Source organism: Rhea pennata, chromosome Z (genome assembly GCF_028389875.1).
Source record: "Rhea pennata isolate bPtePen1 chromosome Z, bPtePen1.pri, whole genome shotgun sequence".
Lineage (NCBI taxonomy): Eukaryota > Metazoa > Chordata > Aves > Rheiformes > Rheidae > Rhea > Rhea pennata.
The window spans coordinates 28,999,700-29,024,089 of NC_084702.1; the positions used below are offsets into that span (position 1 = coordinate 28,999,700).

The window sequence follows — 24,390 nt, forward strand, 5'->3', positions numbered from 1 at the left end:
AATTTCCTCTGTAAAGTGCAATCAGGCATGTTGATTCTGCAGTTTCACATGCTGCAAGCTTCATTAGTCTATTGGGAGGAGTTGTAGGTAACTTTATCATATGCTTCTATAGAGATATAGACTTCATTCATGTGGTGGAATACTGCCTTTAGGAAACACATTCACTTGCAAAAAGGCATAAAAACAAATAAACAAAAAATATAGCTCATACATCTGAGCAGCCCAGTTGGTTCTGCATTTGTTAGCTGGCTCTAAAGTTGGCTTAAGGTTTTGGCACCAGACCTGACACTACATTTTGCTATGCCGATGAGCACTCTGAGTGTGAGAACTGGGATCTCTGAGTCTCTGGGTTTATCCTGGGAATTTTTATTACCTTGTGGACTCCTTACTGACAGGAGCCATCCCATGGACACCATTTGTTTTTGCTCTTGTCAACCAGTGTTCAGCATCATGACTAAAGGTTACATAGGTGAACTCCCAGGGTTGCCTGGAACGCAGTGCTTTAAGTAACTGCGTTGCAGTATGTGTCTGTAATATTCTTTCAAACTTGCAGAAAATGCAATTGAGTGACCAACCTGCATTTTTTTTCCAATACCTATGTCTTGTTATGATCCCCAAATTCCCCTCCAGTATGAGATAACACATACCCAGAGCCAGAGGATGAAATGAATAATGTACAAATCTAGGTTTATTCCAAAGGATACCTTTTGTATTCCCACTCATCCTTGCTGATGGGTCTTTGAATGTCATATAGCCAACATCTTTCAGAAATCCTGCAGCAATACTTGTTCCCCCTTTCAGATGCAAATTTATTCAGAAATTGTCTCTATTTGGAGACTGAAGTGAAGACAAAAGTCTTCTGTCAAGATCACTGCCTTCTTACAGAATCTCCCTCAGATTATAGTATATCTTGCTTCGCTTGTATGCTAAAAAAGATAATTTCTGAAGACTATATGTATTGGTATTCCCTGATGACAACTGCCTTAAAACATAACTAAGACATATAGGATACCATCCTTTTAGTTTGTTAAACTGTTTATAGCATAGTTTAGAAACTACGTATTAAGTGTCTGCTGTTCTACTTCAGTAAAAAAAAAGATGTTTTTACTAAACAGAACTAGTAAGTGAAAATCTTTGCCTTGTGATTAGCTAGATTGCCCCTCTGTTTCTTCAGTTGTATGCTATTGCATCTGCTTGTTTTCAGAGGAATTATGATGACATGGAAATAGGATAATATATTGCTGAGTCAGGTCTTTTGTCTTACTGTTTCTTTTGTGCTGAGAAGACATTTTAGCACGATTATTGCCAGACAAAGAGGTACTGACACTGTCGATAAAAATAGCTGTAAAGGCTCAACCTAGCCTGACTTATTCCTGTGCCTCAGGCCTCTATTAAGAACATTCCTGTGTTATTCTTTAGTTTACAGCTGGCATACTATCCTTATTATTTGCTTTGTTTTCCTTTAAGCAGAGGTCAAAATGCCCATGTATTACCTTATTACTTTGCATTTTTCAATGTTTGTCACACTCTGCAGTCAAAAAGAATCCACCCTCCTTGAATTGAGATTCAGTGGCCGGGTCAACGGTCAACTATGTGCCTGCAACAGCCCATTGGGCAATTTTTCCAGATAAATACATCCACTTTCACAATTTCTGAAATCCAGCAGAGTTGATGTACAGTATGCAAAGACAAGGTTAAAGTATGCTCTAGGAGGTAAGAATCCATCATCTGTAAGAGTAGACACCCAAGAAATGGCACAGGAAGGTAGTGGACTTTAGGGAGATATGCACTGATTTTTCTCCTTGCTCCAGGGAGAAAGGAAATTTTTAATTGCATGAAAAGTTTTGATATTTGCCTCATTTAACAAAATGAAAAATCTCTCAGCTTCTGATTAGACCAAAGCCTGTATTTATTCAATCATAGAAATGACTTGAAAGGGAATTGTTAGGGTACACACACCTTGCAGAATCAGGACATTGGCTATTATGATTCTGGGTATCGGTAGGATAAAAGATTAGGACATTGTCATGCCAGTGCAAGTTTATTCCCTACAGTAGATTTTCTAGTGCTTCACTTAAGGTAGTTTTAGATGTGCCAAGTACTGGTGTTTCCAGCATTACTCCTCCTGGGAGACTGTTCCACAGTCTAGTAATTGTCACTCTGAGAGAAACGGTTTCCATCCTCCCTGTCCTTTACAATTGAATGCTCTCTAGTAATGCACTTGAGCCACCTCTGTGTTCAGGTCTCTTTATAGGTCCTCAAAGATGCTCTTGATTTTACGAAGTCTCCTTCTACTTAGCCTCAAGTAGGATGCATTTTCAAGCACCTTTTCTCAGAATATGTTCTACCCACAATTTTCCATGTCCTCTTGAGTAGCAGTCAAACAGCCTGCTTAGGCTGTTTTACACTGTGGATGGTACCCAGGACATGCATTTGTTTGTGTAAATGCATGGGGTGATTCCACAAAAATTGTATTTAGGAGGTTAAGGAAACTCCATCTGCATTTAATAAGGGACAAGCTGCTTTTTGCACGGCTGAAGAAGTTTTTAATCAACATCTTTTTGTACCTCTGTGAAATCTCAAGAATTATCCCAGATATACAAGAACAGGAAGTTAATTCAAAAAAAAAAGAACAGTCAAAACACATTTTCATGGATGCTGCTTTGCTTGCAGAAGCATGTGATTTTTGTTTTGTCAGCTCTAAAGTGTTTGCATTCTTGAACTTGTTGTCTGCATTTCTAGGTCATCAGAAATAACATGCTAGTGTTAGTGTGTTGATCTTAGATAACTTTTACAAAATACTAGATGGACCAGTGTCTTTTCAGATAATGCTCTCATACTAATCATCTCAATGGCACGAATATTTTCTAAGCTTAGACTATAGAGCTTTATATGTTTGGGAAGAAAAATCTAACAGGAGTACCTTATTGTAAGCAAATGTGTTTTATATATTTATTTACCATAATAATTATTAATAACTGAGTCACATACTCATTTTGATATGTCATCATATATATACGATCTGTACTATAGAATAGTACTGCAGAGTTCTATTCTTCATGAACCTCAAAATTTACTACAAATTTTGAAAAATCAGGTACAATAGAGGAAGGAAGGTGAACCATTTCTTTCAATATCACATCAAAAAAGAACAACAGCAAAGGTCAGGCACTCCTACAAGAGTTTAAACCTTCATGTAATAAAAAGAGCTCTGCTTCTTTTGGTAAACATGTCACCATAATAATCGTATTCTTACTTTTTTCTTTCCTTTTTTTCAGAATGGTGATACGTGGTTGAGTCTATGTTGGCCTTCAAGGCAGTTAGGCTCCTGAATGGCCATCTCCAGATTACAGCTCTATAGACAGTGATCTGAAAAGATCTTCTGGAATTCACCTATACTGAATGTGTTGTGCAAACTTAGCCCCTCATTCTTGTCAGTATTCTCACCTTGCAAAAAGGTTACCCAGAAGCTGCAGTGAACTTTTGGGTGCCCAGATTTATCAAACTACGGTAATTACCATCCATGTATGTCAGCCCTTTGACCTCTACTCTGTGGTCAATTAATAAACTGACAATCTGTTAGGCTGTTTCACACTGGAATTGAGTAAGGATGACAAGGAGAGGGCCCTACATCAGTGGTTTCCTTTCAAAGCACACTTAACTACCATCAAATCCACAATCAATGGCAACACACATACATGTTTAACAAAGCTTTTAACCTTTAAACCATCAGGCCATCTGCCTTTAAGGAAATATTGTTCTTGGTTCAAACACCAACGCAAGAGATATTATCTACACTATACAAGGTCTTTTGGCTTGAATCTGTGGTAGTGGATGGCCTTGGGAATCTCTTCTACTGTCCCTCTCTATCATCTCCCTTAAGAAAAAAAAGATTTATAGAGAATACCATGAAAGGGCCATTCCCACAAAAAAGGAAAGATGCATCTAAGACAAAAGTTAGTAAACAGTGATGGGAGGGTAAACTATAAACTGGCTGTCATTGACTCCTCTCAAACCTCCCCAGCAGAGATAATATGGTTATATTCAACATTATATAGGATGTGAGACCCTATTCCTTAAAGCAGAGATGAGAAAATCACTAATAGTGTTAACCATATGTCCTCTATCCTCTTAACCTCATCACTGGACTACAGCAGTAAGGCCAGGGACACTGGTTCAGGAGCTAGACAGGCTTAGAAAATGTAGATGTCAAAAGCCAAAGAGAAAGTACATCCAACTGTAAGTAACCATATCTATTTTAAAGGGCAAAATCAGTATATAAATAGGGTGTGGCCATGTATGAACCATGATCACAGAAGTTATTCTCAGATATTAAATATGGGGGAATTCCTGTCTGATATGGGTGCCCAAAAGTCTGAGGAGAAACAGTCCTGTGCCAGGAAGAACACCACCCTGCAGGGACCCTTGGGTAGCAGGAGGTGTTATAAAAAATGCTACACTATGAGAATTAGCAGGTTTTGAATGGTGGCAATGACGGGGTAGGAAAGGATTGCTGTGTCAGGGAAACAAGTCAAACAAGAACATTGTGGACTACAAGAACATGACTTTCAGGGCTAGGTGCTCAACATGGAATCCAGAATTAGCTTTGCTTCCTGAGGATGTATTATATTTTCAGCCTTGGATTAAGAAAGGGTGAAGGGTTTGAGTAGCTGGGGTTCAGCAGGAAAACTCTACTTCAAAAAGCTGGAAAAATTACTTCAAAAGCATCAAAGCTCTGAAGATGAGATATCAAACGTAAAAGCTGGACTTAATTCAATGAAGAGTCTTGGGAAACAAGGACACCTGCTGTTGGTGAACAGTTATGTACTTGGTAGACTAGTTTCACTCTATGTGTACATGCTAAAGAGACAATCTTCTGCTTGAGTAATGATGAAGATAAATCTCTTGGCCAATGAATTTAACCTTTTAAGTAAAAAAATCTATATTGGAATACGATGCATCTGAAATTTGGGGCAATTTTGTCCACTATGTTTCTGGAGAAACTACATTTCTTTTAAACTTCACTGACAAAAATAAAAAAAAAAAAAAACAGCCATGACCTGTAATCAAGAAAAGTCCTTTAGTTGAATAGTATGATAAAGATGTCAAGGTAGCATTTCTGTAGTGCTCATATCCTCTAAATATTTACGGGAACATCAGCAGAGATTTCCCCAACGGAGCATTCAGAGGCAGGAATCCCCCCAGAACTAGCATCCACTTAAATGTGCTAGCTAGAATAAAGACTTCCACACCTCGATATTCACCTGAAGTTCCCTTTCAGTCAGTAGAGAAACAAACACTTTCAGGGCGTGATTCATCTGACCCATACAGAGCCTGCTGTAAGCTGAGATGTTTCATGCGCTACAACTGCCCGTTTCTCCCTATTAAAGATAGGAAGATAGGGTGATTCTGTAAACGTCTGAATCCCACTGCTATGGTTTGCCTCTGTTGCTAAGGAAATATATATGTACTTCAAGGGATCATGACTCTGAGGGTGAGGTCTTTGAAACCAGACTAAAAAGGGCACAGCTAGGAAAGGCCACCATCAGATATCAATAGGCTTTAACACTCTGGGCTTTCTTTCATCCTCTTTTCTAGGTGCAGGATGAGATTTCTAACAAAATCGGAGAATTCCTGAGCCTGGGGCAAGACAAAGAGCTGCTCCGAGTGGTAGTTGTGAGGAGTAAGCTAGGCATGTGCAATTCAGACTTCCTCTCTTAGAGCTGGGAACGCAACATGTCTGCAGTGGATGTTCCCTTGTCCCTGCCTCCTATTATGTCATGTTCTGATTCCTCAGCTGGGATGAGTACAATTCCTGAAACAGCTGGAGAGATAAAAAGATGTGTGTTCAACATGAGGCATATGAGAGCTGTTGATAGTATACAACTGGTATTGGAAGTTGCTACAGAAGTTCACTCCAATATTGGTATTTACCCCAAAAGTCTGGGAGAAAGCCTATGAGTGGGATATGAGACCTGATAGTAAAGATTCAGGGAGAAAGAAGCCATTAAGCAGTACCTCTGACAGGAACAGATCCTTGAGCGTGTTGCCTGTGTAAAGGACAAATAAAAGCACAGAGGGCTGAAAAGAGAAGGTGCTTTTTAAATGCTCTATGCTGGCACCTTGAATAGGAGCTCCTGATTTTCCTTCACAACTTCCCCCAATTAGAAGGGTTTCTATAACCTGTAGGCTCCAACTGGAATGAAGGAAACATCATAAGAAGCAGGAACCCAGCCAAAGAGCTGGAGCAGCTGAGGTACTAGATGGAAAATAATGCCTGGAAGGACAAGTGGGGCTGGATCCTGGCAAGTTCTCAGAAATCTACTGAGTGCCAGTGGACAGAGGAAGAGTGTAGCCATCACCTCTGGCTTATGTGAAATTACAATCTAATCTAAAGACCAATGAGCTCAAGGAGAAATTCATAGTGGACATGATTTGGATAATTCTGAATCTGGATGATTTCAGGTTTTTAAAGTGTTAGCATAAACTATGACAAAAGAAAGCAAATCTTATACTTCAGTTTTTACAGACAGAAATCTAGCAAACTAAAGAAAAATCACTCCTTTACTCTTCCCTATTATCTGTAATTCTTGGATAAGATATTCAAGTGAAAAATGTACCTAATGAAAGTTAAGGCAGCAACATACTATGTGAAAAAAAATGTGCAACAAGGAAGAGAACATAATCAAGTCTTTTCAGTGTGAATTCTAACTAATGAAAATGTTCATGTGGCTAAAAAATATAACCCCTAATGAAAACCCTGAAGAAAATTCTGCTGATAGTAGATATAAACTTTGGCTGCATTACCAGTTCAGGCTGACAAAAGGCCAAGGTAGGAAGTAGAACCTACAGCATTTAACTCCTGAAGACTTAGCTGTGTAGGATAGATAAGCTTCAGTTAGGGTAATGAGAACATTTTACTGACTTCAGCTTCGGGTCTTAAGTTGTAAGGTGAATTTGTCTTAAATGAATATGAATACTGTAATAATCAACTGCCACTACTGCAAGCACAGAATGCATGTGATCTGCTCCAAGTAATAAGTACTTCTGCTTCGGGAAGGTGTCTGTAAACTCCATTAACTAGAGATTTAGCGAAGGTGTCAAGAAGATTTAGATCAGTTTATACTAACACTTTCAAAACATAAATACCTCAGTCTGTGGACCTTCATGACATTCAGTGTAAACAGAAGGGTAACTACCAGCTCTTACATTGATCCAGAAGTTGCCAAGTTATAAGGCAACACCTTTGGCTTGAACTTCAGAAAACTGAATCCAAGTGGTGTCTTTTTCTTAACTGGACACTGACAGGGTGAAGAAGCAATGTTATCTGAATCTGATGAAAAGGATAAAGAAATGAGTGTCAACTTACTGATGGTGGTGCAGCTTAAAATGTCTCTTCTATGTGGTTGCTGTGGGAACCAGAGTGGAAGTACCATAGAAACCAACAGAAACGTTATGTAAGAGAATCCCTTACGCCCTGTGACCAAATCTGGGATTTGTTGAAAGAAAAGGATTGAGAGGAGATGTAGAAAATATCTCTGTGCCTCTGGTAATGAATTCAGAACATCTTGCCATCTATGAAAGGCTGTTGAGCCATAGAAAAAATCAGCAAGGGCACATGTTTTTATCCACTCTCTTTATCTGAGAGAGTGAGAGAAGAGCAGAAAAGATATTAATCAAAGGAATATGCATAGCTTCCATTCAAGGCTAAATCATGAAATCAAACTTGAAAGGGATTGGGAAAACCTCCAGACAAAGGCAGAGTGGCTTAGTGACAAACTCATCAACGTATTTTCTCAAGACAGCCTGGAGAATGACAAGGAAGTTTATCAGCGTTAAGATATGATTTCATAAGCAGGGGACAAAAGAGTCATTTATTTTGAAAGTAGGCTATTTTAGTGTTCTGTAAGAGAAGCTAGCAGGTCTTTCACAACAATTGGCCTGTTTTCCACTTGCTCAGTCTTAAAACTAACGAATGTCAAGCTTTTTATAACAGATAGAAGCTGTCCAAGTACTTTCAGAACACCAGTAAATAAAAGAAGAAGACAAAAATAAACTAGAGTCTTCTTATCACAATCACTATGCTTACATAGTGTTATCAGTAGTTTTAATGGGTGAAAAGCAAAAAAATGAAGAATACCCCCATACACTTGAACTGCAAATGGAAGAAGTTGAGGTTTATCAAGCTATTCATAGAATAGCCTGGAAAATTGGTGGAAGAATGTTGTCCTTATCTCAATTTACAGCCATAGTAAGGACCATCACTCAATACTAAATTGATCAGTCAGAAACAATTAATATTTGACCTCCCAGGTCTACATTAGTTTGACTATTTCTTCTCATGACTCCTATGTACACCACTGTGAGGAGAGGCCTGTTCAAACATCACTAGTAGTTTTGGAACAGAGTTACTATGTCCTACTTATGCTATCAGCAGTAAACACAATCATACATCTACTGTTTTTCCCTTGGAACCTATTGATCTGTGACCTCAGTTTGAGTGAGGCACTAGTATGGCCATGACAAATGTGCATGCACGATGGATTAAACAACTTCTACCCTGAGCAACAAATTACAGAGGTTGCTTTCTCCAGGTCAGTATATGGCATATGGCTTAAGACTGATAAGGAATCAAAATTCATGTCCATCTCCCACTTGAAATGACTGCAACCCCATCACGATGTCTGATACACATTTCTGGTAGGTTGTCCGTGTGAACTGGTGAAGAGTAAGTAACAGGAGTAGTAGTTAATTCACCAAGTCAAATTCAGTTGAATTGCAATGTTGCTATAGTTAAAATTTCAGATGATTTCTGATCTTTTTAACTAGCGTGCTGGAGATGTGTTTTGTGTAGTTGTTTTATTGGTTATCGAAAAGAAAGATTCTGAATACCATCAGCTCATCATGACCAACATATCCTTACTGTTTGCATTGTTTTTTAAACTGAAGGAAAATTTGCAACTGCTTTTCAGATTTTTATTATATTTGTACTTTCCACCTGTTGAACCTACGTAACCAAAAAGACAAGCACGTCTTTCATGGCAAAATATGTGTGTGCAAACAGACATAAAGAAAATCAATCGGGTAAACTGAGGAGAAAAGATTTCTGCAAACTAGATAAGTCTATTTACTTGATATAAACTTAATTTGAATGAATACCATTTAACAAAACCAGAAAAACTGAATATTCGGGACAGCTTTGGGATACCTGTGCCTGGTGTTTCATTGCTAAACATACCATTTGCATTTGCCATCAGAAGGTGTCCGGTAGGAGGTAAATGGATACAGGCAGCATCAACAAATGGCCCTTCTTAGCTGTCTGCAGGCAGACTCAGAAGAGTGGTAGATAACACAAACCGAAGCAGAAGAAGCTTTTGTCCTGAGGAGGAGGCAGCTGCTGCAGAGCCCTAAGAGCCAGAGAACTCCCCTGGATTTTAGCAGAGGAGAGTTGTGTTCCTTTCAATCATTACTTTTGTTATAACTGAGGGGGATCCTCCCTTCCATCCCATGTGTGATGAGAGTAGAGAGCTCTTGTAGCACACTGCAAACAAACATAACAGTGGGCTACCAGGAACTCCATGATTAACACCTCTGGCCATCAGAGATAAACAGATTGTGGGCCAAGAGGCTGAACTGTGTGCCTTATTTTTTTTGGTCAGCTGGGAAGGCCAGTGAAACCCCACACCTTTGAAACTTTGTGGGCATATGAAAAATGACATGCTGTATCCTGCCCTGGAACAGTGATTGCTGTGGTGAGGAGGTTTCAGGAAGACACTTCATGTGCTATCCATTCGGATCTAACTGTTAGACTCTAGGGCCCTCATTTCTTTCTTTCTTTCTTTTCTTTCTTTCTTTCTTTCTTTCTTTCTTTCTTTCTTTATTTTTACCAGATAGATGGTAGGTGCAGCTAACTTTTCTTTTCCCCCTCCTTGATCTTTCCACTTTCTCAAAATACTGAAGTGCACTAATTTTCTTGAGCACAAGGTGGCAGGATTAAGCTTCACTTTAAAGTCAAAAAGTGCAGACCACAGTTCGAAACAGGTTAGAAATACTGTCATTATTCAGGAGTGCAAAATCAGCTATAACCACGTGGTTAGATAAAGCTGAAATAACAATACTGGAATTTTCAGTGGAATACTGAAAATAACAATAGCCAGGCTACGATATTAAGTCAGTGCCCTGTTTTCAGATAAAATTCTGAAACAAAGAGTGGAAGTTAATTTTTATCATTGAGAGAAAAGATGCAGGAGCTTAGGGAGGAGAGACAGGTATACCTCAGAATAGTTATTAGCCCAGTAGGTGTTGGCAGTGCAAGTCCAAATGCTTGCTGTGGGTCTGGTGCAACCATGTTTCTTTCTGACTGCAGTTCTGGTCTGAATGCCAGGAAATCTTCCTGTGAGAAGTTTAATTGAAATCAGGACATCTCTTGGGGCGGGGGGGGGGGGGGGGGGGGAGGGACATAGATTTCTGACAAAATCCAGAGTTCCCAGGAACTCCTGGTCCAAGCTCTCCCTCCTCTAAGAGGTAAGAATCCCCAAAACTGCATGCAAAATGCAAGCAGTTAATTCCTAAGCAGCTTTGCTGCAGGTGTGTAGGAGGACGGCTCATTCTGTGCTCACTCCTTCAGGGGTACACGATGCTCCAGTGCATGCACAGATCTCGTGGCCCTTACCTCTCCACCGACTCTGTGATACAGTTCCCTATTCTGACACCTGAATAACAGTGCTCTCCTAGAGATTCCTTGAGTTTTCTGCTCTTCCTGCTTTTTCAGAAACTCACGTTTGCACTTTTTCAGATATTTACTGTAACTTCTACGCTATGACACAATTTTTTAACGTATGGTACATGAGCGAATGCTTCAGAGTGGTCAAACCCAATTTCTAGCCAGTAATTCCAAGAAAACACTTCCAGTATTTCAGCATCTGCAGATTTTGCTTCTAATGTACTAAGATGAATGTGCTCTAATAACTTTATCTGTGGCAGTTAAATAATGGGTAAAGAAATGTGTACTGTAAGGGAACAGAATATCTGGGAGCTTTTTCCTTCCCTTCCTGACGCAAAATCAACTCTACTTCACCTGGTAAGATGTTCATCTCACCTGCACTCAAAAGCCGCTATTGCTCCAGGTTCTACTCTCCAAGGTGATCTATTTGTCACACTTAACTGCCCTTACCATACAAAAGTTTTCACAACGTTAACATGAATTTTTCTTGCTGCAAATCAAGTCCATTGTTTCCTATCCTATCTGGCGAACAGGGAAAAAATTTATTACTTGTCCTTTCATACAGCCTTCTACATATTTCAGGAGTGTTGTTGCACCTCCTTTCAATCTTCTGTACACTGAACAACGCCAGTTCTTTCAATCCTGTCTCACAGCTCATATTTTCTAGACTCTGAGCCCACTGTAGAGCTTTGTTGTACTTCCACATGTTCTAGTTTTACCACCGTGAGGAGGATGTTTGTTATCATGACATTGCCAGGCGGCTATTTGTCTCTAGCAGGTTGGTTGTGGCTCCTCTTTAAGTAGTAGTTCACATGAAGCACGGAAGCAATTCTTTCCTAGTTTGTCTAACCTTTGAGAAAAAAAACAAAATAATAAAACCGTGGTGTTATCTTTATAAGTAACACTCAGTGAGGCAGCAATAAAGTCACATTTCTTTACAGCAATTCCTTGCATTGCTGTTTGTAAATAGAGAAATAAAAGACTCCAAGTGTCTATTTGTGTCTATTTGAAAAGTTACCGTTTTCTTCGATACCTCAGGCCAGCAATGGCATTTCTTGTTGAAGCTTTCATTTTGTCCTCCTTGTTTGGCCTAGCATTTTATAGCTGCTTGTTATTGTTCCCCCAATCTATTTGGACAAAACATTAAATTTAGGTGGAAACACATTTTTTTTGGTGTTTTATCAGCATGTTTCTACACCCAGTCATTTTTGGCATTGTCACTGCACAACTTAAATGAGGAAGGCCCAACCCTTTTATGAAATGATTATCACACAACTCAGCGACGCTCTTGTGAGAAGCTTCTTAGGGATGTGGAAAATCCAGATAGACATTTTCTGTAACAGGTGATTAGACTACTTTTCAGTGTGTGGTACAGTGCTATTTAACACTTACCTGCAGCTTGACATATTCAAGGTCTTACAGAACTTTACTCTTCCAAAACCTGTGAATTATCTAATTAGCCAGTTTGATCTGTGTGTTTTTACTTGAAACTTCCTTGACATTTCTAGAATTGAAGCAAATAGAGACATAAAATGTCTGTGAATTATTAAGGTCCAGCATGTGCCCAAACAAGTGTATACCTTATCATCATAAAATCACTAGAGTATTATGATGAACATTTATTGCCTTAAGGAGCTCCTGTCTCTGTGCTCATCCAAGAAGGAAAGGGGAAATTAAGTATATTTATCAAATTTGTAAGTAAATTTGGCTAGAAAACAATAATTCAGGTGTTGCAGCAACTTTCTGGGTTTTGATCTTTTATTTCTGTCCTGCCTTAGAGACCTTTCCCAAGGCTTTTGGAAAATGGAATCATGTTGCAGTTTATGCTATTAATCTTTCTGTCTCTCTTTTTCTCTTAAACATCTTCCCCCAAATCCTTTAAAATCCCAACTTATTTTGCACCTAGAAAATTGTACCATAAAATTTAAACATTACTGGTTATACTCTTTTGTTTCTGTTTAGATAAAAATGGTATTTTAAAAACTTTTACTGCATTTTTTTCCCAGTATTATATTACTTGTAGACAAAATGTCTTTTCACTTGAATAATAATTTTTGTGGTCTTTTCATGTTCTTATGCTGCATCATAGCACTTTGTTATTCCTCAGGACTCCCATGGTATTCCTTGTGTTTTATTTAGAAAAGACATAACACAGAACTTGGCAAGAAGGAGGCATATTCTGAGTAGAAGAAATGCATCTCTATAACAAATTTGCTTAAATTTAAAATAAATTTGATGTAAATGGGATAACATGATTGACAATATTTTCAAGTATGTCTTTTCATCTAATCGCCAATCACTCCCTTTCAGGGAGCAATAAATCAGTGCTACGGTTAGGTATGGCTGTGACTTTGTTAGTAACATGTACCTTGAACGCGGCAACACCGCTGCCTGTGAGTGTGTCAAGCCTGTGAACGTGCCCTGTGAGAACCCGTTTTTTTCTGACGCCTGAGCAAAGAGGACTGGGTGTTCATCCCGCTGGTAAGTGCCAGGTCAGATGGATTCCCGAGCACTTTCTAAACACCACAGTGACCGCTTGCTCTGTACGTACGTACGGAAAACTCCGCAGCCTCGCTCTCCCCGACGCACCAGCGCAGTCCTGAGGGACTCGTTTCACACAGCCCGCTCAGACAAGCCCTTCCCTGCCCCGACGCCTCGCCGCAGCGCGAAGCGCGCAGCCCGCCCGGGCGCACCAGCCGCTGCCTCCCGCCCGCCGGGCAGCACCGCGGCCGGGCGGGCCACCGCGGGGCAGCCCCCTCCGCCCCCATTGCCCGGAGCGTCTCCGCACCCGCGGGCCGCGCTGACGGACGCTGTCAGCGGCAGCCGCTACGCGGGCGCGGGCGCGGGCGCGGGCGCGGGGCGGCGGCGCGGGCAGCGGGTGCCGGCGCGGCGGTGCAGGGCGGCGGCGGGACGCGCGGTGGCGCCGGCGGAGCGCAGCGCCGCGCAGCGCCGCGCAGCGCCGGGGCACGGCGCGCAGGGAGGCAGCGGGCAGGCGAGCCGCGGGGCGCCGCGGGGGCGGGCGGCGGCGGGGCTCCCGCCGGGGCTCCTGCTGCCGCCGCCGCCGCCGGGCGCGTGTGCTGCGCCGCGGCGGGGCCGATTGCTATCTGCCGGCAGGCACCCTCCTCCCGCCGCCCCCCGCCTCCCTCCCTGCCCCCCGCCTCCCTCCCTCCTCCCGTGCCGCTTTTGTCTTTTTTTTTTTTTTTTTTTTTTTCCGTATTTCAGGCGCATTTTGTGGAGTTTCTGCCCCTCTCTGCGTCAGCCCCACGTCACTTTGCCGGCAGCTCCCGGGCTTGGGCTGGAGCGGGAGCCGGCGCTGCTTTATTATCAGCTGGAGGAAGGAGGAGACGGTGCGTAGGGCGGCGAGCACGGCGCCCCGAGCCCCGCCGCCGCCGCCGCCGCCGCGGGCTGCGCCCGCCTGCCCTGCCCGCCCCTCCGCTGCCCTCCGCGGGCCGCGGCCCGCGGAGCCCGCGCAGGTAGGAGCGCCGCGCCCCGCCGCCACCTGCCCCCGCGGGCAGGTGCCCCTGGCTCACCGCCTCTCTCCGTCTGTGTCCCGCAGCAGCGCCCGGCCCCGCCGAGCCCCGCGGGCGCGCAGAGCCGCCGGGCGCCCATGTGAGCCCGGCGCGGAAGGCGGCGCAGCCTCGGCGGCGGCAGCGGCCGCAGGAGCGGCAGGAGCAGCAGCAGGAGCAGGCGGCGGCCGTCGGGGCAGCGCTGGAGTGAGCGGGGCGGCATGGTGTCCTGGCGGCGGCGGTGGCCGGGGCCCGGCCTGGCCGGGCTCTGGGGCTTGTGCTGCCTGGTGCTGGGCTGCTGGCGCGGCTCGCTGGCCTGCCCCGCGTCCTGCCGCTGCAGCTCCTGGCGGATCTGGTGCGCGGAGCCGGCGCCGGGCATCGTCTCCTTCCCCGTGCCGCAGCGGAGCGCCGAGGGCGACAATGTCACCGAGATGTGAGTACGGAGCGGCCGCCGCCCCCGCCGCGACGCAGCCTGCGGCGGCCGCGCCGGGGGGCGGCGGGCAGCGGAGCCCCGGGGGCAGCGGAGCCCCGGGGGCAGCGGGCAGCGGGACCGCAGCGCCGGGGGCGGCGGGCGGAGGAGAAGTTGCCTGCGCTGCGGTGCACTTGCTCAGCGGGCAGATGTGCAAGCTGGTAGCCTAAAAGCCCGGCGTGATTTAATTTGGGCTTGACTTCCCAGAGATACAATTTCGAGAGCATGTAGATGATAAGTCTTAATTGCCCGCGATGCGATTTCCTGGGGACGGGCAGGAGGATGAGACGGCGCGGCGGGGAGGTAGGCGCGGAGTTTGCTCGCAGGCCGGCGGGTACCGCGCGGAAATAGCCGCGGGCGGCGGGAGCGCGCAGCGGCTCCGCTCCGCCGCCTCTGCCGGGGACGTCCGCGCCACCCAAGCCTCAGCTCTGTGTCGGCAGCTAATTGGGAACGATTTTTTTTTCTCTTTCTCTCCCTCCGTTTTATTCCCGTAAACGGAGCGCTTTGGTGGGCGGCTTTCCCCCCCTTTTGCATCTCACCACTTTTGTATCTCTTTCTTTTAAAGAAAGAGGAAAATAAAGCGATGCAGTACATCCCTCCCGGTGGAAGGGAGAGTGAACCATGTCCCTTTCCCTCCCCTGGCCATCGGCCTGCAAGCCGGCTTTGCTCTCCATAAGGTGGCTGGAAGGAGCAAATACCGAGCCTGCAGGGGAATTAGCATTGCGCTGTCTCTCATCGACCGCTGGAGCATTAGGCATTCCTCATTAATAGTGAGGAAGGTGCAAGAAGTTGTATTTTGTCGTCCTACCCATGTGTCATCTCCATCCTTGTTTGCCTGCAGCCAATTTCGGCGAGGGAGTTCTGTAGCTTTTTGTGTCCAATCCTGCATCCTCTAACAGCTCTGTACTCTGTGGCAGCGACATATTCTTTCCTGGGAAGAGCTGCAAAGACTCTTGCTGAGCAAAAATTTCGGTTACTGGCTCTGTAAATGACAGATATGGGGAAAAAGCCCTCTAAAGCTGTTTTGTCCCTCTCCATCTTCCCCTGCCTCTACTGTTTCTGAATTGTTTCCCATGACATTTTTAATGTAAAAGATACCAGAATATTTTTTCTCCAAAATCTCTACAGATTTCTAAGTGTTTCCCTTCTCTTTCTTCCTCCTCTTCTTCAGTTTCCTTTAGAAACAGTGTAAAAATGCCGTGAAATTTGGTGTGACTTTATATTAATTCTAGCCTTTGGGCTACCTTTCTGCAGTTTGTTGTAGTCAGTTTGCTGCATTTCCCTGTGGATGTGTAATACGTGGGAAGAAGCTGGAGACATTCATTTCTACTACTCATATACGGCCTACCTTCAGTAGATTTTTATGACCTAAGAGAATGAAACAGTCTTTCTGAGTTGTTACAGCAGTTATCGTTTCAGATGTTTGTTTAATATTCTGTGGATTGCTTCATTAAAAAAAAATTGCTTCAAGCCATGCATCACTGCTCATTTTTATAGGCTTTGCTAGCCTTATTATCCAGTACTTTCAATTTGGAGGTAACTCAGCAATTTCCCCTTAGAATTTAAACTCCGTTTAAAAGGCCAGAAAAAAATGCATGCATAAATACGTATGCCAGCCATGATCAACTTAAAACATGTCTAGTCATTTTGCCTTGATGCTTTTGACTTTTATTCTTTCCTGTATTTTTTCAGCAGAGCTGTCTATCTTTACAGTTCTTGCTAGTTTTTACTGTATCATTCTGTGACACTGCATGTTGTTGTGTCTGGTGGTCTAAAAATAATTTTGAGTCATGGATTTCTCAGGAGATGCTATTGCACATATTTAAGACCGTCTTTTTTAACATACTTAAACATAAAGCATGAAGAGCCCTTCAATTAGTTTGTAGGCATAAATTAAAAATTGGCCTCCTGCAGCTGTCATGTTATTTCATTGTGAGAGGTCAGCCAATAATAAATATGTAAGGAAACTGCTCTAATATGGTAGCTACAGAATGTGAAAACACATTTTTTTTCAACACTGCACATCTTTATTTTAGGTAAGAAAGCAGTTCGAGAGGCTGCAGCACTGTGTTTTATTTAGGAAGCTTCAGGCCTGATTTTTCTTTTATGTGCTCTGTAGTTGCAGAAGCACAATTCCATTGATCTCTGGTGGAATTACTCTGAGTATAAATGAGAGTAAGAAGAGCATAAGACATTTAATTTCTAGTAATCTATTCCTGCATATTTCCTGAATGCCTTTTCAGACCAGCACTTTTTATTGCTTCTGCCCTGCTCTTGATTGGAGTGGATCCTGCAATCCTAGGCACAACTTCCAACGACTCCCTGGGAATTTGTCCAAGACTCACCTGGGAAGAAGACCATTTACACTAGGTGTTTTGCTGGTGGGATAACAGCACAGTTAGGGCAGGCTGGTGAGACCCATGGTGCTGCAAAGGGTTGGCTGTGGGCCAGGTGGATGGCGCTGAGCCGTTAGGGTGCAAGGGGAGGAGGACGGGCTGCAAGGGTTTTCCTCTGGCTCCAGTGGGATGGGAAAGACAGCTTGGCCCCAGAGCGTTGGCAGGAATAATGGTGCTGCTGTGCCAGGTGTCGGACCCTTTCAACTGCTTTTTGGTGCTGAGACACCTCAGCTTTTTTCCCACCCGTAGGTAAAAGACAGTTTTGAGCTTAACCCCAGCCCCCTCAGCTGGCCCAGCTGTTACTTTATTTACTGGAATTGGGTCCCCGTCCCGATGGGCTGAAATGAGCAGAAAGCCCTCCGGAGTGCTTTGCTGTGAGGCCCAGCTGCTTGGTGTGGGAGGGCACAGGAATATTTCTGCCTGGTGCTTTTCTTACTCATCATCCTCATTCCTTCCTTTCCTTGTTGTTTTTGCACATTTTTTTGTGTACTGATGAGTAAAAGGTATATTTTGGAAATCCTCAGTCTCTATTAAAATTGGATTTTTGTCCCCTTGCTTAGGGTACTGACATGGGCTGCACTTGGTCTAGAAAGCATATGCCTGTGCTAAGCGTGCGTATCGTAACAGAGCTTAATCATAATAACTGTTTTGTAGTACCGAGGTTATTAGAGAGAAGCTGAACTCCAAAATGAGGCCTCTCATGAAATCAGGAAATCAGCCACTGGAGAGCTGAAGCTCACATTAAGACTGGTGAAAACAAAATGAACGTATAGATACTGTTAAATCCATGCTCTGTAGGCACAACAGTGATATAAGCATTTCGTAGCAAGATCACTTGAGCAAAATCTTAATAGGATAGTAAATAAGCCACTTAAATTTTTGGGGGGATTTTTTCTGAAAGGACTGATAAAACAATTTTCTCACAAATGAAATGTACTGTTAGTACGTCTCAGTGTATGTGACTGTTCATAGACCTTGCTATTACAGTATCTTCTTGCAGTGCAAGTATGTTGGTGGCCTAGTTTAGCAGCTCTAATATCAAGTCATTAATATGTTGACTTATGATTATTCAGGTGAATGAGGTTTGAAATTAATTGACATGCTTCAGGAAGAACTGCTTGCCAGCAAAATAGTAGGTGACTTTTTAGCTCTTCCCTTTTCAAGTAGAGAGGTGATTGTGTATTGCGTACGTTTCAAAACCACAAAGTAAATTTCTAATGCAGTTATATAAAGCACTCTAGAATTTTTAATAAATAAGACAAGTAATTTATAGAGTAAATTATTTAACAAGTCATGTGAGCTTATGCTAAGAAAAAGGCATGTTTAAAATCATATGAAGCTCAGTGATATTAGTATTTCAGTCTCTTTCATTTTAGATTTCTAAACTCTGTTGTAGATTAAATATAATATAAAAGTATCTACAATGCTTTTCAATCCTCCTCCCCTTTCTCCTGAAAGCTACTCTTGGTGGTGCAGGATGGCATGACTTGGCTGGATTTAAAGGTTATTTCTAGTGATTTGGAATGATACAATAAAGTAGGAGACAGCAGGCTGCAAATTATTCAAGGGAGTTTCAATAGCTATGATACAATTTCCTTTTAGAAATCTATTTTTTTTTAATCTTCCTTTAAAGATCTTGGTAGTTGGCTAAGACACATTGAAAGTAAGCATTATGAAAATCAGTCTTGTAATTTCCAGGCTCCAAAAAAACCTCAAATACCGTTTGATGCACGATGGTTTCTTTTTGCTCCCAGGTAACCTCTTGCATCCCTTGCTGTAGTCCATGTCCTTGCAGTGCTGAGGACTGATGGAGCTTCCTGGGGGACCACGGAGGTGCTTCAGCAGGGCAGCAGCTTTCATGAGGTCCTCAGCCTGGAAACACCGCCTCTGATTTTTATCTCTTTATTCACCCAAGAATTTTAAGAGAAATTTCGGGTTCATACATGAAACTGAAGCCCATTTGTATGAATCTGAGGCTTTGGTCTCAACTATGTTATTTTTAAGGAGCTTCAACTCCCTTCCAAGCTAATGAGAAAACAGAAGGCCTAGGAGTCTAGCCTCTGATAACTTTAGGATGATATTTTCCAGATTTTTCAGATTCTGTTTTTTATTATTTTTATGCTGAAAGTGTAAGGGAGGAAGCTGCTTAACAAGAATAGATTTTAAACCATTGTCTAACAAAAATTTGAAAAATTAAATAATTGTTTTATATCTCCATTTTGAGTTAGGTTTTAAAGTAAAGGGTGGGAGCAGAGGGAAACCTTATTTGTTATGGACTGCAGTTCTCTCTCTCCGGTATTCATCATCTCTCAGTGCAGCAGTATCTAACAGTGTGTCAACAAAGATAGCTAGCAGAGTTTCTTTGCCCAAGCTGGATGAGTGTAGTAGATAATGAAGCAAAATAAATGTTGAAAGCAGAGCAAAGAACTTTAAAAACCTTTTCAGTACCTTACTGATGGTAGATATATATTTAACTTGCAGTGGTTGGAAAACCTCTCTTTGAAAACTGTTCTTTACTAAGTGAAGCACTGATTGTATTAATTTGTCATTTATGTGCATTTGGAATGGAGAGATAATTCAAAGAGGCTTGAAAGCAATATGTGTATACTGCCTGAGATATGGATACTGTTACTGAATGCCATTTACATTTGCTAAGATCTACTTACACAAATATATGAGTGCACATAGTTCCTACTGAAATCAAATATATTGGGGATGCACCTTAATTCCTTTTTGATTGTGAGCCTAAGTTTTCAAAATTGCATAAAGCAAGCCAAACTATCCTCCCTGCCCAGGCATATGTATATAGAGATGTTGTGTCTCATATAGCTACTCTTAACCACAGCATTGCAGAGTCATAATGCACTTATGGGAAAGGAGCTATGCTATGGAAATTTTATTGTGAATATGCATTTTCTTGGAAGGAAAATGACCTGCATTGAGTGATGATTATTGATAACAGTTATAGCTGAAGCTGTTAAATATATTTAATATCAGTTCAGCTACTCTTGGTTCTGACTTGTGTTGTCATCAATAGGATAAATTCTTCAAGATCAGATTTCAGGTCAGTATGCTTTGGTTCTAGGCAAGGCCTGAGAAGACAAGACTTTTTTACAGAACTAAGAGAAAGTAGAACAAGGCAAACACAAGGCCCGAGGCATTTGTAAAGGCAGTCTGAGATATCATAATCTCTGAATGGTGTGACTTGAACGAGCCTTTTGCTAAGCCTCCTGGTCCTGTTCCAGCAAAGTACTTAGAGATACCTTTTATTTTAAGGGGAAGCCGAGGCTCAGATTGTGGCCTTGTTAAAGTTGATGGCAAAACTTCAGTGGAATTAGCATTTTATCAATATAGAAAAGTTTAAAGGACATGTGCTACAGATGAAAAGAAGTTTGATCTCAAGCATTTTCCTGCTTTTTATAAGTTTGGAAGAGCAGGGATGTTCCTGAGGACTATGAGTCCATCGTTTAATTTGTATTTAGCCTGGAGCTTTTCTTGGACCCTAAACGTTTTCCTACTGTGTGAAAAGTAGGTGTGTTGAGGCAACAGGAAGTTGAGATTGAGTATTTTACAGGAGTTTTATGAAGTTTTAGATAATTTCCGTATTTAATTGAACCTGCACAGCAGTTCCATGTGTAAAGCAGTGACAGATGCAGTCACTATAGAAGCTCATAGTAGATTCATAGAGGGTATGTGGTTCAGGATATACATTTGTCTGATGTATAAATAAAAGAAGGACAGTGCATTAATTAAAGTTAGTCCTCTCATGAAATACAAGAGCAATGGTAACACTTCTGAGTTCCTTATGGAAGAATCTGTTAATAGGGCTCTAATTAAGGCTGGACAAGTTATTTATTTTTCTTGGTCTGGCAGTTAAGGCAAAAGAAATCTTTTGGTGTGAGATTTGAATGAAGTAATTTTTACTTTTTTATTTCTAGACCATATACAAATAATTAGGGCAATATTAAGCGGATATCCTGTGTAATGTGGATATCCCACATTATGCAGTCAGATGCTGTATTCCATATGATGAGCATTTAGGACGTGACTTCTCCCATACTTTTGCAACAACTGTCTGACTCGCTAAATGCCAGATAGCACAGTGAGCATGTGCAGATAAATCACATATATATACTGAGTGTGTCAGACATACCCAGAAGGGTATGCACAGAAGGACTTTTTTGCAGCCTGTGCTGTGAATGTCACATGCTGGACTTGCTAAGCATGGCCGGGACTGTCCCAGGCCACAGTGATTAAAATCTGGCGAGTCCTGCAAGCTGTGTTAGCTCAGCTAAGTACGCTCCTGCCCGCAATGGAGAGCCCGCTTCTTCCAGGGAGTGATTCAGAAGACCAAAATTAGATTTCCCTAGTGAATTACCTGATGGAGGCATTGTCCCCACTCTTGTTGCTGACGATGCGAGAAACCTCAGGGACTTTGTGTGTGGAGGTGAGTGGGAAAAGCAGGGACTCCTGCTAGCGAGCAGCATCATGCCAGGGAGCGAGATGTTCGTGTGGTCCCAAACAAAACATTTCGGCAGAGTATGTTGGGGGCCACTTTGCTTGAATCAGAGCATGGGTATGAACCAAGGTCTTACATGTCAGCATCTTAACTACTGTCCTGTATGGCGTACAGATGTGTTTGCCTTGATTCTTCCTGTCAGACTTGTCTCACTTGGCGTGGAGTATTTAAATATGCTTTTGGGTCAGAGAGCAGGACTGTCTGTTTAGCTAAGTGACTGTGATGCTTATTTGTGTAGTGAGACAACTGGGTCATGTTCCTGCTCCATTGGATGTACAATTGCAGCAAAAATGAGAACAGTGTGAACGGGTAAGGCTGAGAGTGACCACCACAGATTACTTCATAGGAGGGTACTTTTTGGGAAACTGGGATCACATTGCTTTAGGAAGAGGAAAAAATTGAACTGGCAGTCCTGGATAACAGTGGAACATTATTCCCAGCATTTCCCCCAAATTTTTCCAATTGCTCCAATTCTGCCACTAGACACAGACATATCTTTTTCTTTTTTCTTTTTTTTTTCTTTTTTTATGATGAACCGATGAACCTATGTACTGAATATGGGTCCAGTTCAGGGAGGTGAAATTACTTCTTTTGCACAGGAAGGTGAATAATCTATTGCTTATTCATTTCCTATTCTCCCTTCTAGTCTTGCCCCTTCCTAACTTTTAAAGACTGATTTTGGAATACAATATGCATGCAGTGATCCTCTCATTATAAATATATATATACTGAACTGTCCTACTAGCAGCAGTTATATTGACTCATATGTGACTACCTACATAGTGTACTTAAGCACACGCCGAAGTGTGTTCAAGTTTAGGGTGATAGCGATATAAACATCTTTTAGATACTGGAAATACTACATGCATTTATATATGTATACAAAAGTCAAACATTTCCAGGTCAGGTTCAAAAGATTTAATGAATGTTTTGAATTGGCACAAATCCACATGTGGCGTAGACACCAAAGCAGAATAATAAAAAGGTTACCTTGAAGTAGTTTTGCTTTTCACAATTGGGACCTGAAGTGGAAGGCTTAAGAGAAAGCAGCCGTATCTTGGTGGATACCTGGCTCCTCCTGAGAGCTGGGGGAAGCGCCGAGAGGTGTGTAACTCAAGAGAAATGCTGGAAGGTGTGCGTGAGTGTGAAGTAGTTGTGAAAACTGTAATGAAAAATGGGCTGGAGGATGACAAAAATTTCGCTCTGTTCATACGCAATAGCAGAGACAAGCTGTAAATATAAATGATGAAAACCATGAAACTAATGGGAGGTAAGGAGAAGATAATCTTTTGCAGAAATAATGAAAAAAAATTGAAGACCATTGTAGAAAAAAGATGACAGCTTGTGAAAGAGGTGTATGTGGGGTGAGAACATAGTTTGAAGACAAAATGGTAGAGAAAATGGTCAAAGAATTGGCCAAGTACAAGAACATGGAAAGTTGCAGGGCAGTGTGGATGGCGTGGCACTTGACATGTGCCTTAGAAACACTTTGGGTACTGACAAACGTGCAGAAAGTGTAATAACACATCACTATGCTAAAATACGCAGCACACATGAGAAACTGCTTGTAGTAGGTAAAGAATAGGATTCCTCAAGTGAAGAGGAAAGGCTGCTTTTTAGCAATAATAATGGAAGAAGCTATAAATTGAAAATATTGGCAAATTAAAATAAGTCGAATTGGCATGTACAGGACAGAGAATGGAATGGAAATAGGGAACTATACACAGCGTGTAAATGTGAAAGAGTAAAGATTGCCTCTGAAATGCTTTAACAGAGAGGCAATTGTACTGTGGTTGAAATGCTTCCTGAAAAATTTATCAGTTAAATATAATTGCTAAAATAGGTGTTGACATACAAAAGGTGATGACATGTTTTGAGCCGAAGGATGAGGTAAATATCAAGAGGATCAGTGTCACAGAAATTCGTAAAGATAATTTACAGCCCTTTTAGAATGTTTTAGTAACATAATGTGAAGAAGTATTTGTGTGTCTTCCATTAAAAGACACGATTTGGCTTGAAGAAGATGCAGATCTGTGGTCAGGGCTACACAAAGTGTTTCACATGCCTTGAGAAAGAGGCTAGAAAATGAATTGTGAACCATGGCAGCAGATGGTATCATTTGAAGAATAGAAAAACATCTACAAATTGGGTTCTCTATTTAATAATTGCAGAGAAAAAAAGAATGGAGATTATGACCATATGTAGACTCTCAAGACTTAAATAAAAACAGAAGAAAGAACATTTTTGCTGGCTTATGAAAAGGAGAATGTTGTTTGAGATGTCAGGAGTCAAATTATTCAGCAAATTTAATGCATTAACAGGATATAGATGGATTTTCCTGGATAGATGACTTCAAGCTTTGCAGTTTCACTCCATCATTTGTAAGCACTACCTTTTGAACTGTGTTTGGCTGGAGGTGTAGTGCATGCAGTGAATTAGCCAATGGAAAGTGTAGCAGGTATGGACATATGTCTGGATCCAGGGAATATCAGAAAAGCCGGAACAGAGTATTTGACATTCCAAGAACCAGTAATTTTAAACTGCATAAAGCCAAATGTTAATGTTAGACAGTGGAAATAATATACCTGGGAGGAAGACTGACCTCAGAAGGAATTTCTTCGGTTAAATCAAAAAGTAAGGGAATATTGAACGTGTCAAAACTTGAAGATAGGAAGAGGACTTAAAATGTTGAAAGGCATACTGAATTATGTCAGCGAGTGCTTATCTAACTCTGAAGGTTGCACAGGTCACTTAAGACATCCTTCCACAAAGTGCCT

At 42.1% G+C, this 24,390-nt stretch overlaps 1 protein-coding gene across 5 annotated transcripts in view; it reads left to right on the plus strand.

The window, feature by feature from the left end:
* Window positions 1-14,197: 14,197 nt before the first annotated feature.
* Window positions 14,198-24,390, plus strand: part of NTRK2 (neurotrophic receptor tyrosine kinase 2) — a 199,462-nt gene continuing 189,269 nt past the window's right edge. The window contains exon 1 of one of the 5 annotated variants that reach the window (XM_062599007.1): window positions 14,198-14,662. In XM_062599007.1, the coding sequence (XP_062454991.1) occupies window positions 14,451-14,662 (212 nt within the window). In that variant the 5' untranslated portion in view covers window positions 14,198-14,450. The remainder of the gene's footprint in view (window positions 14,663-24,390) is intronic. The other 4 variants (XM_062599003.1, XM_062599004.1, XM_062599005.1 and 1 more) reach the window with 4 other exon arrangements.